The sequence below is a fragment of the Callithrix jacchus genome, chromosome 3 (assembly GCF_049354715.1).
Source record: "Callithrix jacchus isolate 240 chromosome 3, calJac240_pri, whole genome shotgun sequence".
In the NCBI taxonomy this organism is placed as follows: Eukaryota; Metazoa; Chordata; class Mammalia; order Primates; family Cebidae; genus Callithrix; species Callithrix jacchus.
In genome coordinates, this window is record NC_133504.1 from 78,527,903 (window position 1) to 78,540,844 (window position 12,942).

The 12,942-nt window shown below is 37.0% G+C and overlaps 1 protein-coding gene and 1 long non-coding RNA gene across 4 annotated transcripts in view; one reads left to right on the forward strand and one right to left on the reverse strand.

The window, feature by feature from the left end:
- Positions 1-12,942, reverse strand: part of SYNPO2 (synaptopodin 2) — a 172,065-nt gene that overhangs the window by 33,778 nt on the left and 125,345 nt on the right. For 2 of the 3 annotated variants that reach the window (XM_002745445.6, XM_008992769.6), the window contains exons 2-3: positions 4,039-4,190; positions 202-1,016 (exon numbers count right to left, since the gene is read on the reverse strand). In XM_002745445.6, coding sequence (XP_002745491.3) covers positions 202-1,016; positions 4,039-4,190 — 967 coding nt within the window. The remainder of the gene's footprint in view (positions 1-201; positions 1,017-4,038; positions 4,191-12,942) is intronic. The other variant, XM_008992770.4, reaches the window with a different exon arrangement.
- Positions 3,426-7,676, forward strand: LOC144581760 (uncharacterized). The gene is made up of 2 exons (XR_013532975.1): positions 3,426-3,583; positions 5,668-7,676. It is a non-coding gene; the product is annotated as an uncharacterized LOC144581760 (long non-coding RNA).

Genomic DNA, 12,942 nt, shown 5'->3' on the forward strand with positions numbered 1-12,942 from the left:
TATGAAGTTCAAACTTATTGTTTCCCATTTAGAAACTGGTATTCTCCACAATGTCACATTTGTGATTTTGTGCATTAATCAAATATTTCTTAAGCCAGTAGGAAACATAAGAAAAACGTTGCTGAAAAATTCATGCAAGCAAAGAAGTAGCAAAATGCCCTGAACTCCCAAGCCCCTTCTGATAGCCCAGGCGGGACTTACGTGCATGCCGCGCCCGGTGCTTGTGAGGTCTGCTGTGATCCTTTTCTGAGCGTGGATCTTCTCCCTGCTCTGTGCCTTCTGATGAGACGGCAAAGAATACCAGAGAAGGAGGTGCTTCTGACTGCCCTCCTTCCACTGGAGAATCCACACACCCCTTTCCTGCCTGAAGCCTGCACCCTTCTGTCTTCTGCCTGTCAGAGCAGTCGAGGATCACTTCCACCTGGGGCAGTCCCGCAGCTCCTGCTTCACTTTCCTGGATCACTCTCAACTCTCTGCCACTGGAGATCTGGATTATCTTCTTGCTGGACCTCAGGAAAGGGTCTGCTTTCTCATTGGTAGGGATCGAGTTTATGTGGACAATCCTGTCTTGTGACAAGCTAGGGTCTGGGTCAGGTGACTCAGATTTTTCAGCTCCCGGGAGAGCCACTAAAGGGCCACTTGTGCCCTTATGTCTCTCCTGGGAAAGGGAGAGTTGCAGCTCAACCACAGGGCCGGGCTGTTCTACTTCTGCCTTCTCCCTTAAGATCAGCTCTTCTGCCGTGCATCCTCTTTGGGAGTCAGGCATTTGGGGAGCCCTTTGGTAGCTCAGGCCTGTTTCTTCCTTCAAGTCCCCTGCACAATCGGGACTACTTCTTTGGTCCTCAGCTAGGGGAACTTCACTCTTGACAGGCGCAAGGAAGAACTCTGTGCACTGGGTCTTTGTGGCTGGTCGAATCTGCAGGGTGGTGCTTTCCACATACCCTCCATGTGTGAGATGCTCGTGGTTTTTGTTTTCATTTTCAGACATCAAAGCCTCACTCATTCCACTGGATGGTCTGCACACAGAAAAATCATTCCAGACACTTAAATCAGACTATGTTACACCTGCCAAAGAACTTCCTGACACTTTTGTGATGTCTAATACATGATATAGTCAAAATATTTTTTTCTAAATGTCAATTGCAACATATTTGAAAACAGAAGGTGGCAACATGTTCATATTGCAACTTAAAGAGATATCAAATAAACTTGTTAAAAGTGCAACAAAACTGTTACACAAGATTGTGAAACTTGAATCCATCCTAAATTCAGCTTTTATTTTTAAAAAGCACAGGTTGTGGCTACATGGATCCTGTTAGTACCTGGAATCTGGGTATCTCATATAATGGGTTTGCTAGAATGTGACAAAGCATTTCAATGTCTTATTGACTACGTTTTGATCTAACATTATGAAGTCACATAGTCACATGTCCAGCAGCTTTAGATCAATCTTAACTTACAGATAACTCAAGTAATCCTTTTAGAGGTTGTGCTTTCTTGAAAGGAATGAAATAGAAGCTGTTTTTTAAGCCCCAGTGAGCATGTGTTTTGTAATAAGTGGACCCAGCCCAGTACTCTTGTGTAAAGAGAAATCTTTTCCATGCTGCAATGAATCATTAAGTCATGGAGTATTTATAATCTGAGATGTCTCCCTTTCTTCTATTTGAACCTGTTTCTTGGAGCATTCTCTTTTTAGAATACCTGAGGCCAAACTGTTCCTTTATCTCTCAGCTAAGGAGCCTGGAGCTGTACACCACAGTTCTTTGATTTTCACCTTAACTGTTCTCAGTTGTTTGTGCAAATTTGGGTTTGCGAGAAGTAATGTCAGTTTAGTAAGTACATTGCTTCTTTCTGAAACTCTAATTGTTATTAGAAGTATTATTCACAGAACAGCTGTAGGAAATGTCTTCATTTTTTGTATTTGTAAATTTTTTATTTTAGAAGCAGCATGATTATCTTTGCCCCCTTCCTCCTTCCTTAAAAGACAGTTATGACAAATGCGGGGAACATCAGCTGAAGTGCGTGAGCTTCTACCTGTATTCTACTCAAAGGAATTTACCGCAGAATTTATGGTAGTGGAATTTCAGACCAATGCTCAAAATACTTACTCCTTACTTTGCTTTCAACTGCATTTGGCAAAACAAAACAAAACATAACAAAAACAAACTAACTGTTAAACAACATGCAGCTTTCTCTATATGCAAGTAATTGGAAAAGGTTCCTGGTAATACAGTATTTATACAACATTATAATATAGTATTTAAAAATGCATGGTGTTAGCAAATTAGATCATTATTATGTAGAAAATGTTACATATACTGTTAAACTGAATTTAAGGGTATCGAAAGGTCAGAGAGTTTTAATTTAGGAAGTTCCTGTGATGAAATTAGATTAAATCACTTTGAATTATGTTAGCAATCGATTGTGAAGCTGAGAAGAGGATAGCTTCAATTCATGCCAGCTTTGTAGACTGAAATAGAGACAAATGGCCAGATAAATATTAACATTTATCAGCAGTTGAAGTAAATGTATAGACATGAGTAAAAATCATAAAAGCATGCGAGAGTAAAGCTTTATGCCTTAAAACATTCATTTCCCTTCAGTCTACATAGGTACTCATCAAGTCCACAATTTATGTGTCAGAATTACAGAATTTTAAAAATCTTATCATTTGAACAAAATTTAAGATAATAGATATGGAATGTTAAAGGAGTTATTTTAAAATAGTCTCACCTAGCTATCTCTGGGCAATAGTTCAGGAAAAGTAAAAACACTTGTCTTCCACTGACAGATGACAGTGATATGAGTGAGAGAAATATTTACTGCGGGAAACAATATTCAGATATTCCAAGTGGTGGTCATGGTGGTGATGATGATGATTGCTTTTGACTTGATTTTCAATTGAGATTTCATTTTGAATCCTACTAATTATTTATTTTGTAAAGTTTTTATTTTATAAATTAATAATGTATTTTATAAACTTATTATCTCTTCATAATATAAAGGAAGGACCTTAAGACCTTAAACACTGGATGTGATGAGTGAATATTTAGATAGAAGATTATAAGAATAATTCTGGATATCCTTTATTGTCTCAAGATTTTGACCACAGTGAGTTCATTTTTATCCCAGAACAGTATCATACCGAATGATCAGCAGAGAGGCGACTGTACGCAGTGTTTCTGCAAAGTTGAAGAAAAACCTGGAGGGCTTTAAGGTTCATCTTGAGATATCCTCTGACATCTTCCTAAAATCTGCTCTCCAGGAAACCAGAGCTTTCCTTTCTGGATTCTTTATAATGCAACACTCAGGGCTTCTGTTGCAAAATCAGTATGGACTGTACTGTGATTTGTACACCATAAAAATGTCAATGCTGAAGTTTTTTTATTAGTGTTCTCATTGTTTCTTTCTTTTTTTATGTTTAAAGGTTTCTTCTATATTGTTAAACAACTACATGGGGATGGTGGTATTTGAAGAGACTGAATTACCAAATGACTTGTGTTGGTAGTGCAAAAACCTTATTCTAATCATCTACTTTTGTCCATCCCCAAATATTGGTTTTACTGGAGAAATCTGGCTACTTGTAAGTTTTTGTTGTTTCTCTTTTCCATCTCTTACACATCCTCTTTTAATGAAAAATTGTATAGTTGAATGGTCTAATATTTAAACATTTTTAATTCATGTGTTCATCTGGTAATTACAACTGAGTGATTCTGATCCATCACAAAATCATGACCTATCAAAGAAATATTAAGTTATGCTCAATATGCTGAGCTTTTCAAGGAAAGAGCATAAAATCCCTAAGATTTTCAACCAAATGCCTAAAACAATGATTTTCAACTTAATTCTCAATTAACCAGAAAGTATAGTTGAATAGAACTATTTTTCAAACACAGTGGTGTTTCTGTTTAACTAGACTAACCTTCTACAAAGAACCCCTGATTTCTCTATAAATGACAAGTTACATATGTACTAGAAGCTGTAATCATTCCCATGTAGCTTCAAGAGAAAATACATATTCCAGCAAATTTATTGTACCTTTTGATGAGCATTTGGAGAGAGTCTGTTATGCTTTCCATGAGCTTGATGACTTCAGGGTAGGTAAGATCTGCACAAGGGTTGCCATTGATGGAAACCACTTCATCTCCCTCACAGAGCCCAGACCCTGAGGCTTTGCTCTGATTTCGAATCTGAGTAAAAAAAGGAGACATAGTAGAATGAAATAATCAGATCTGTCAAGTGTAACACCAGTCCTGTTTCTTAATTCACCTGTTAGCCTGTAAGAACATTTAAACACTTCTTACCACGCTAGGAACACAAACACAGACACACACTTTATCATGTACCATAATATCAACATTTAATTCATAGCATTGTAAGTAAACAGGAAAAAAGAAAGTAAATCAATGTAAAGAAATAAAAAACAGAGAATGAGAAAAGATGTTAGAGTTTACATTGATTAGACATTAAAAATAATTATTCAAGCCAGACACAGCAGCTGACGCCTATAATCCCAGCAGTTTGGGAGGCTGAGTCAGGCAGATCTCCGGAGCTCAGCAATTCAAGACCAACCTGGTCAATATGGCAAGACGCTTTCTCTAAAAAAAAAAAAAAAATGCAAAAATTAGCCCTGCATGGTGGTGCATGCCTGTGATCCTAGCCACACAGGAGGCTGAAGTGGGAGGACTGCTTGAGTCCAGGAGGTGAAGGTTGCATTGAGCCAAGATCACACCACTGCACTCCAGCCTGGAGGACACAGTGAGATCCTGTCTCAAAACATCATTATTGGCCAGGGATGGTGGCTCATGCCTGTAATTCCAGCACTTTGGGAGGCCGAGGCCAAGGCAGGCAGATCACAAGGTCAGATGTTCGAGACAAACCTGGCCAACATGGTGAAACCCCGTATCTACTAAAAATACAAAGAAATTAGCCAGGCAGGGTGGCACATACCTGTAATCCCAGCTACTCAGGAGGCTGAGGCAAGAGAATCACTTGAACCCGGAGGCGGAGGTTGCAGTGAGCCCAGATTGTGCCACTGCATTCCAGCCTGGGTGACAGAGTGAGACTCTGTCTCAATAAAACAACAACAAAAAATTATGATGATGATTATTCCACATTGTAAGGTTTTACTCCAGTGAGAAAGTGACCTCTTGCATTAAAATAAATTTTAAAATCCTTCCCATTGCCAAGACGAATGAAACGCCAAGACTATAAGGAGGAGGTATATGACAGGGCAACTTGTTTGAGGATAAAGCTGTACAGCTACATGGACTGAAAAAACCATCCCAGTATAGTGGGGCACCAGGGAGCCTGGCTATTAGGGAGTATGTCAAAGAGAGAAATGCTTCATTGAAATCGGCTACTCCAGGAATGGTGCTAAGCAAACTTTAGCAGAAACTAAAGAAAAAAGAGATTATTTTGCAGAAAGTAAAAGCATCCTTGCCATAAGCACTGCATCATATTCTGGTGAAGAAAGATGTGGAACAACAACTGAATAAAAAGCTAGAAGGAAACGTCAGACCCTGGAAGAAGAGAAACCCAGAGGAGTAGAATAATGGCAGAGGGTTCCCATCAGCTCCTAAGTGAGGAATAACTAGGGATTGATATCCTGTATAATGATGATTATGGTAAAGTGCTGTGCTGGCTATTCTCTCTCTTCTCTTCCAGGTCCATTCTCTACCCTCTCCTGTGTTGCAGGGAAGACTGGCCTCTAGAGACCACATTGGCTGGGCACCCTTGCACTCTGGCTCCTGGCTCCTGGTTGGATTTGGTCAACAGGAAGCACCAGTAAGAGATCAAAGAGCAAGCGGAACAAAAGATTAGGTCTGTGCTCTCGCTGGTGGACCTGCTGGGCCATGGTTTGGCAGTGGTTCCGTTCTTCAGTCTAGCTCCTGTCAGTCTGCCCCTCATCATCACCTTAACTCTTGTTAGGTTTCAACAACACACATTATCTTTTTGTACCTTTGGGCCTACAGGTGATAACAGCTTCTTGCTCTTAATCTCTGGGTTTCTGGGTGCTTCATTATTTGCTGGTTCCCTTAAAACTACTTTTATTCTCTGCATTACATTCTCTTGAATTCTTCTTTGAGCATGTCATCTATTTCCTGCTGGAAACCTAAATGATACTAATGTGCTTAGATTTCATTTTATGAGTTCAATAGTTTTCAATGAACCATACATGACGACCCTATGGTCTCATATTTAAGAATGCTTTATGATGTTTTTGTAGATTTTTTCTACCAAGCATTATTCCTTTTTATTAAAATGAAGCTTCTGAGTCTAGAGAGGTGAAAATGAGGTAAGCAGCACTTCCTGAAGGATGTTTTCATTACTAGGCTTATTTCTGACTGGGCACAAAATGTATTTCAATTTATCTCTAAAAGCTGCCCACCAATTCCTGCTAAAGTCTTAAATTATAATTCATATATTAACGGATATAGGTTTAAAGTTTACATTTACAAGTGCATTTTAAATGATGCTCTTGAATGCAAAATATTACCTTTATGAGTCAAAGCAATGGCATTATTGAAATTTGAAGTGATTCAATTAGTTTTGTTCTGGCAGGGTCTATCCTTCTAATGTCATAAATTATAATCTATAGAAAGGCTGCTCTTTTTCTGACAAATCAATATCATTACCTCTTGGGGAAGAATATACTAATTTATTGGAAAATATTAAATGAATTCAATATTTCAAGATTATAAGGAAGTAACAAAAGTAATGAGAAAGAGAATTTAACCTAATTTTGAAAAGATTCACTTAGCTAATAAATATATTTGTTTCGTTTTGTCTTTCATGAAATATTTAAAATAAAAGATCACAAGAAATTTTTTAATAAGTAAAGGGTTAGAGGGTGTCAGGGTTAGAGTCATTCACATTTCAGTTATTGAAATTTATTTATAATAAAAATTATGTAGGTAACAAAGCATATTTTTGAGGCATAAAGTCATTCATTCAATGGAGTCAGAGATACCAGGATTTGAACAGAAAATTCATACTTCGGAGGACCAAAGAGGTTTTAGGTTGATAAAACAGAGGTGTCGTTATACTCTGTACCCCAGCAAGGCCTACTTGTAGGTAGAAGTTCTTTTTATCAGCCATGAGTTGTCTGTATTTTAAACTGGGATTGCAGAAGAAGATGAAAATTGATTCTTTTAAAATAAATAATCTCCCAACTTAATAGAGCTGTCTGTTATCTAAACATGTGTTGCTTGGTAGGAAAAGTGCAGTTCATCATCCTGCTTGTCACATTGGAGCTTTTAGTGGTATCTAAGTAAGACAGTGCATCATGGTAAGAGTCATTAGCATTCCTTCAGGGAATACATTCTGAGATCAACATTCACAGTCAACCGCTGAGATTGCGTTTCACTGACCTTCATCGGAACAGCAAGAAATCTTTTTCCCTCAAGAACCTTGTTATGTATGATAGCTTTGCTTGTCACTTAAATTTTTCTGAAGGACTATGCTGTCTCCATTTTTTACAGAACTATTCAACCAAATAAAGATGGTATGACAACGAAATAAATAAAAATGGTATGACAGGGTCTCATAGTAGTATCAAGAAGGATAAACATGTATTAGTGTACCTAAGATCCTCACCTTCTATTGTGTGTAATTATGCAATTTTATAATTTGTATAATTGTACATGTTTATGTGAGTAAAGATTCTAATACTTGGAAGTGTTCTTATTTGTGAAAATGAAAGACACTGCGCATCACAAGACTAAGTTTAGACCACAAATCATTAGTACTAATGATATCAATTCTTTATCAGTGAACTTATCAGCCAGTCTCCTTAAGCCATTAGCCTTGGATTCATAAAATACATGTAGTAGTGGGAAAGAGTACCAACTGTGAAGGAACAAGATACAGGTTTCAATAGTGTTCCTCCAATGCTTACTACCTGTCTGAACTTAGAAGAGTTACGTTACCATCCTGAGCTTTAGGTTTCTAAAGTGTAAATGGTGCTAATGAATTTTATTAGTCTAGATGTTTAATCAGGATTAGAAATAATGTGTGTAAAGTTCTATGATGTACCTACAGCTCAAAGAGGTGCTCAAGAAGGGACTGGTGAATTCAAATGTGTTGGCTTCCTACACACACATACAAACACATCAACACACATGAAGGAAACATGACAAGTGAAAAGAGAAGCTATAAAACATGTATGAAACATCTGCATTTATTTTCCACTTTTATCCAGATATTTGACATCATCTCTTCATAATATAATGTTCTATCTCACTCCATAATTACACATTTCATAACTGAAAGGTGGAAGAAGACAAGCTTGTTTATCACATTTCCAGCACAAGTCATAATACAAATGACTAAATATTAGTGGTTTGTTTTCCTTGAGCATTTACTATGCCGTGTCTTTTACATCCTTATATTATTTATCTCTACAAAAATATCTATTAGAAATATGTGTTCTCACTTATATATGTAGAGTTGGACTGCCATTACCTTCATTTTATAGGTAAGAAAATGTTGAATCAGAAAATGTAGGTACTTTGCAAAGCTAGAACCAGAATTTGAATCCAGGAAATGTGACCCCAGAACTTGTGTTTTTACCCACCACACAGACTGCCTCTGTGAACTGCCTAAACAGACAGTCTAAATTCTCTATCGTGGAGCCCTAGAGTGAGGAGAGAAAAAGGAGAGGACAGCAGTGTATCAGTAATTGGCTGGGTGGGGAGTAAAGCCGAGGAGGAGATGGAAGGGACGGGGCCGAGGAAATGAAAGATTGCCTGGTTAGTCCATAAACCAGTGGTTGGGAAAGACCTGTTTTATTTTGTTTCATTTTCCTTCTTCTTCTTCTATTATTCTAGAGTTACATGTAAAATGTTTTTAAAGATTAAAAATAGATGATATTATGGCTCAATGTGTTACAAATTCAAAATAGAGTATAATTATCTGTCATAAACTGTGACTTGACACAGAATAGCTGTATGGACACATGATGTAATTCCTTTCCTTTGAAAACACTCCTTTAGAGACTGCGTTCCACATATATTAGACCTTGAGTGAGTTCTTACCCTGAAAATATTGTATTCCTTTTTATTGTCTCCCAATTTAATCAGATCACATAACTAAGAGATATGGGTAATGTCAATAGTTACCAAATGCAGTACTATATTTCATTGCTTACCTCCTTCTTGTTTTGTTAATTTTTATTTTATGTTTGGGGGTACATGTGAAGGTTTGTTACAGAGGTAAACACGTGTCACAAGGGTTTGTTATACATATTATTTCATCACCTGGGAATTAAGTCCAGTACCCAAAAGTTATCTTTTCTGCCCCTCTCCCTCCTCCCAGCCTCCCCCATCAAGTAAACTCCTGTGTCTGTTGTATCCTTCCTTATCTTTGTAAGTTCTTATCATTCAGCTCCCACTTATAAGTGAGAATAGGCAGCTTACCACCTTTAAAACATTTTTTTATTTTAAATTATTATGGATACATAATAGTCATACATATTTATGGGGTATGTGTGATATTTTGATACAAGCATATAATGTGTAATGATAAAACCAGGGCAATTAGGGTATCCATCACCTCAAACATTTATCATTTCTTTGTGCCAGGAACATTTCAATTCCACTTTTTAGTTATCTCAAAGTATACAATAAATCATTGTTAACTATAGTCATCTAATTATGCCAGAGAATACCAGATCTTACTCTTCTAGCTGTATTTTTGTACCCATCAACCACCTCCTCTTTATCCCCCTCCCCTCTCCTCCGCCCTTATCAGTCTCTGGTAACCACCATTCTACCCTCTATCTCTTTTATCCAAAAGAGAGGCAATAATGGATGCTGGCAAGCATGTGGAGAAAGGGGAACCCACATACCCTGTTGGTGGGAATGCAAATTAGTACAGTCACTATGAAGAACCATATGGAAGTTCCTCAGAAAATTAAAATTAGAACTATCCAGCAATCCCACTGCTGGCTATATATCCAATATAAAGAAAATCAGTATATTGAAGAGATACCTGCATTGCCAAGTTTATTGTAGCATGATTTACAATAGCCTAGATATGGAATCAACCTTTGTCCATCAGTGGATGAATGGATAAAGAAAAAGTGGTACATGTACACAATGAAATATTATTCAGTCATAAAAAAGTGAAATCCTCTCATTTTCAACAACATGGATGGAGCTGGAAGGCATTATCTTAAGTGAAACAAGCCACATGCAGAAAGACAAAGATCACTTATTCTTACTCTCATGTGGAGCTTACCATTTCTTGGTCCATGCCGGGAAAGATTTATTTTACCAACACCGAGTGAAATTGGAAACTTAAAACTTCTCCAGGAAATTTAACAACATTATTTACATTTCATAGACTAAATCTGAGAAGACTTTCAGCTATGCTATTTAGTCATGTGAATATGTAATTTCTTGCAAAATAAAAAAAAAAACACTCAGTTTTCTCTTCTGTTGTTCTCTCTTCATTTTCAGGTCTACCAAGACTGGCTAGAAAGCAGGTTTCAGATTTGAGTTCTCATCCACCTAATAGATAATACGTGAACTATTTTGTGGTATATGTATGGCATATCAATCACGCCAGCTTGCTATCAGAAGAACTAAATTTTTCCTCAGGAGCTGCATTTTCATGTATAATTCACTGACGAGTCCTGTTGGAAAATGTCAGAGTGAGTGATAAAAACAAGACAATCTCTTAAATTCCACTATTATAATCTATTGAAATAGATGAAAAAGAGAAAATGAGCATAAGTTTGCCTATCACATGAGGGACTATTCTCAATCCGTATGATGACGTCTCAGGAACCTGGCAATAACTAAGAGAGGATGAAAGACATGACTGTGATCTCAGGCAACAATCAAAGTTTCAGAGCTTTGTTGTGGTTGTTGTGGTTGTTGTGATTGTTGTTGTTGACAGAAAATGTAGTCTACATGATCTAGCAACTCTTTCAGAAGCTCCAGCTTTTCCTCAATTTTCCACTTCAGGCATTTTGCAAAACTGTCTCATACCCATAAGACAAGGTTTAATAAGCATTCCTTCATCCCAACTGGCTCTTAAATCAAAGCCTCAGGTAGGTCTGTATTCTTCAACTAATACCAGAGGAACAGTCAGAGGATGCACAACAAGATGATCGTTGCAAAGATTTTAGAAATAAGCTCAAAATTCTACTTTTATAGGGCTTGCTATCCAGATCCTAAACACCAGCTTCAGCCCTTGGGGTCAGTTCTACAAATCATGTGCCTAAATAATGAAAATAAAGTTAAACCTGTATATTCAAATCAGGTGACAGGTATACATTCAAATACACTATGATTTTTTATTATTCTACACTCAATACCTCAATTCAAGCTCATAACCTGCTCTCATGTTGAGTTTTGGTTTGAATATCATGACCTTTCCTTCTCTTGTCACCAAGATATTTCCAGACAAAAAAGTTTTCTTTTGGATGACTGTCTTTACCCTCAGAGACCAAGTCACCATAAAAGTAAAAAGTATTTGTGGTAGCAACCCTGGAAAGGTTCCTGGAGTAATAACTATCTTTGACAGCAATGCGAGCCCTAATCTGTGGGGCTGCACACTTAAGAATCTGCAGACCAAAGTGATTCCACAGGCAGAAATGATGCTGCAATAGAATTGCTATGAGCTGTTATAAAGCAGCCATCAAGATGCTAGAAAACTAAGTACAAATATGGAATGGTATTCTCTGCTTTTCTTTCTTTCCTAAGAATGTAAACATCCTAGCTCTTTTGGGCAAACATTGATAGATCAACAGCAAAGTTATTACAAACGCCAAAGTTAGGGAGTAAACACCAAATTCTAAAATACATAAAAATCTTAACAACAAAAAGGCTCTGAAGATTGGGGGGCTCTCTGAAGGTGTAGCAAACTCTCATATGCTCAATGGGACTTAATGCCTCTGCTCTATTCGAGTAAAATAATGGACATTAATAATAATGATCCGCAGACATTTAAAATGTTTACATCATTTTTAGCAGACTGATTAGATGCAGAAAAACATGTGATACCTTTAGTAAAGAGTACATCCCAAATAGCTGAAAGCGGTTCTGATATCTAAAGCTACAATTGATCCTGAGGCATTTCTGCATTAATAAAGGAACTGAATTAGAATCTGTAAGGGAAGGTCCTAAATACCTTGCGTGTATTGCTATTTTTTCTGAAACTGTTTAGTTTCAGATATAAACGTCTCATGTACCCAACAAACATACCTGTCTGCAATGCCCTGTTTTTTTCCATAGCTCTAGACGTCTGAAATTTTCCTGTATTTGTCTCAACTAGACGAATCAGTTTATTCTTCTAGTTTTCTCATACATAAAACTACAGATAAAGAAGATATATGCAAAATGAAAACTTTTTTCCAAATGACAGTAGAGACTTAAAAAAATGTATAAGTTCTCTTATTTTGCTGTGGACTCACAGTTATTAGTAAACTGGAGATCTTATCTTAATTCTGTCACCTAACTCATGTGGCTTTGAACAAAACATTGAAGCGCTGAGGGAATCATTTTCCACATCTCTGATTCCTAATTCTATGCTTTGTCAAGCAATAGACAGATATATATAAGATACATACATATATGATACATAAGATACATTCTTTCCATTTTGGAAAGAATCTTATAAAATTGTCATCAATGTTTTAATTTAAAAAGTATCAACCGTAAAAATTTATAAATATTTTTCATAGTTTTAATTCGAGAAAGTTAAGGTGGCAGCACTGAATATTTAATGTAGTAGGGTATTGGGGGAAAAGACAGTGCCGATAATCTCTTCATATGATTGAGAAAATATCTACTTCTCCAGCCACAGCACATACAGAGAGGTTTGATTGACAAAAAAAACTGGCTGGTGCAGGAGCCAGGGGGATTTAGTCATATCAAAAAGACTGCCCTTTCGGGGAAGGGTGGGTTTAAATGATCACTTTCAAAGCTTTAA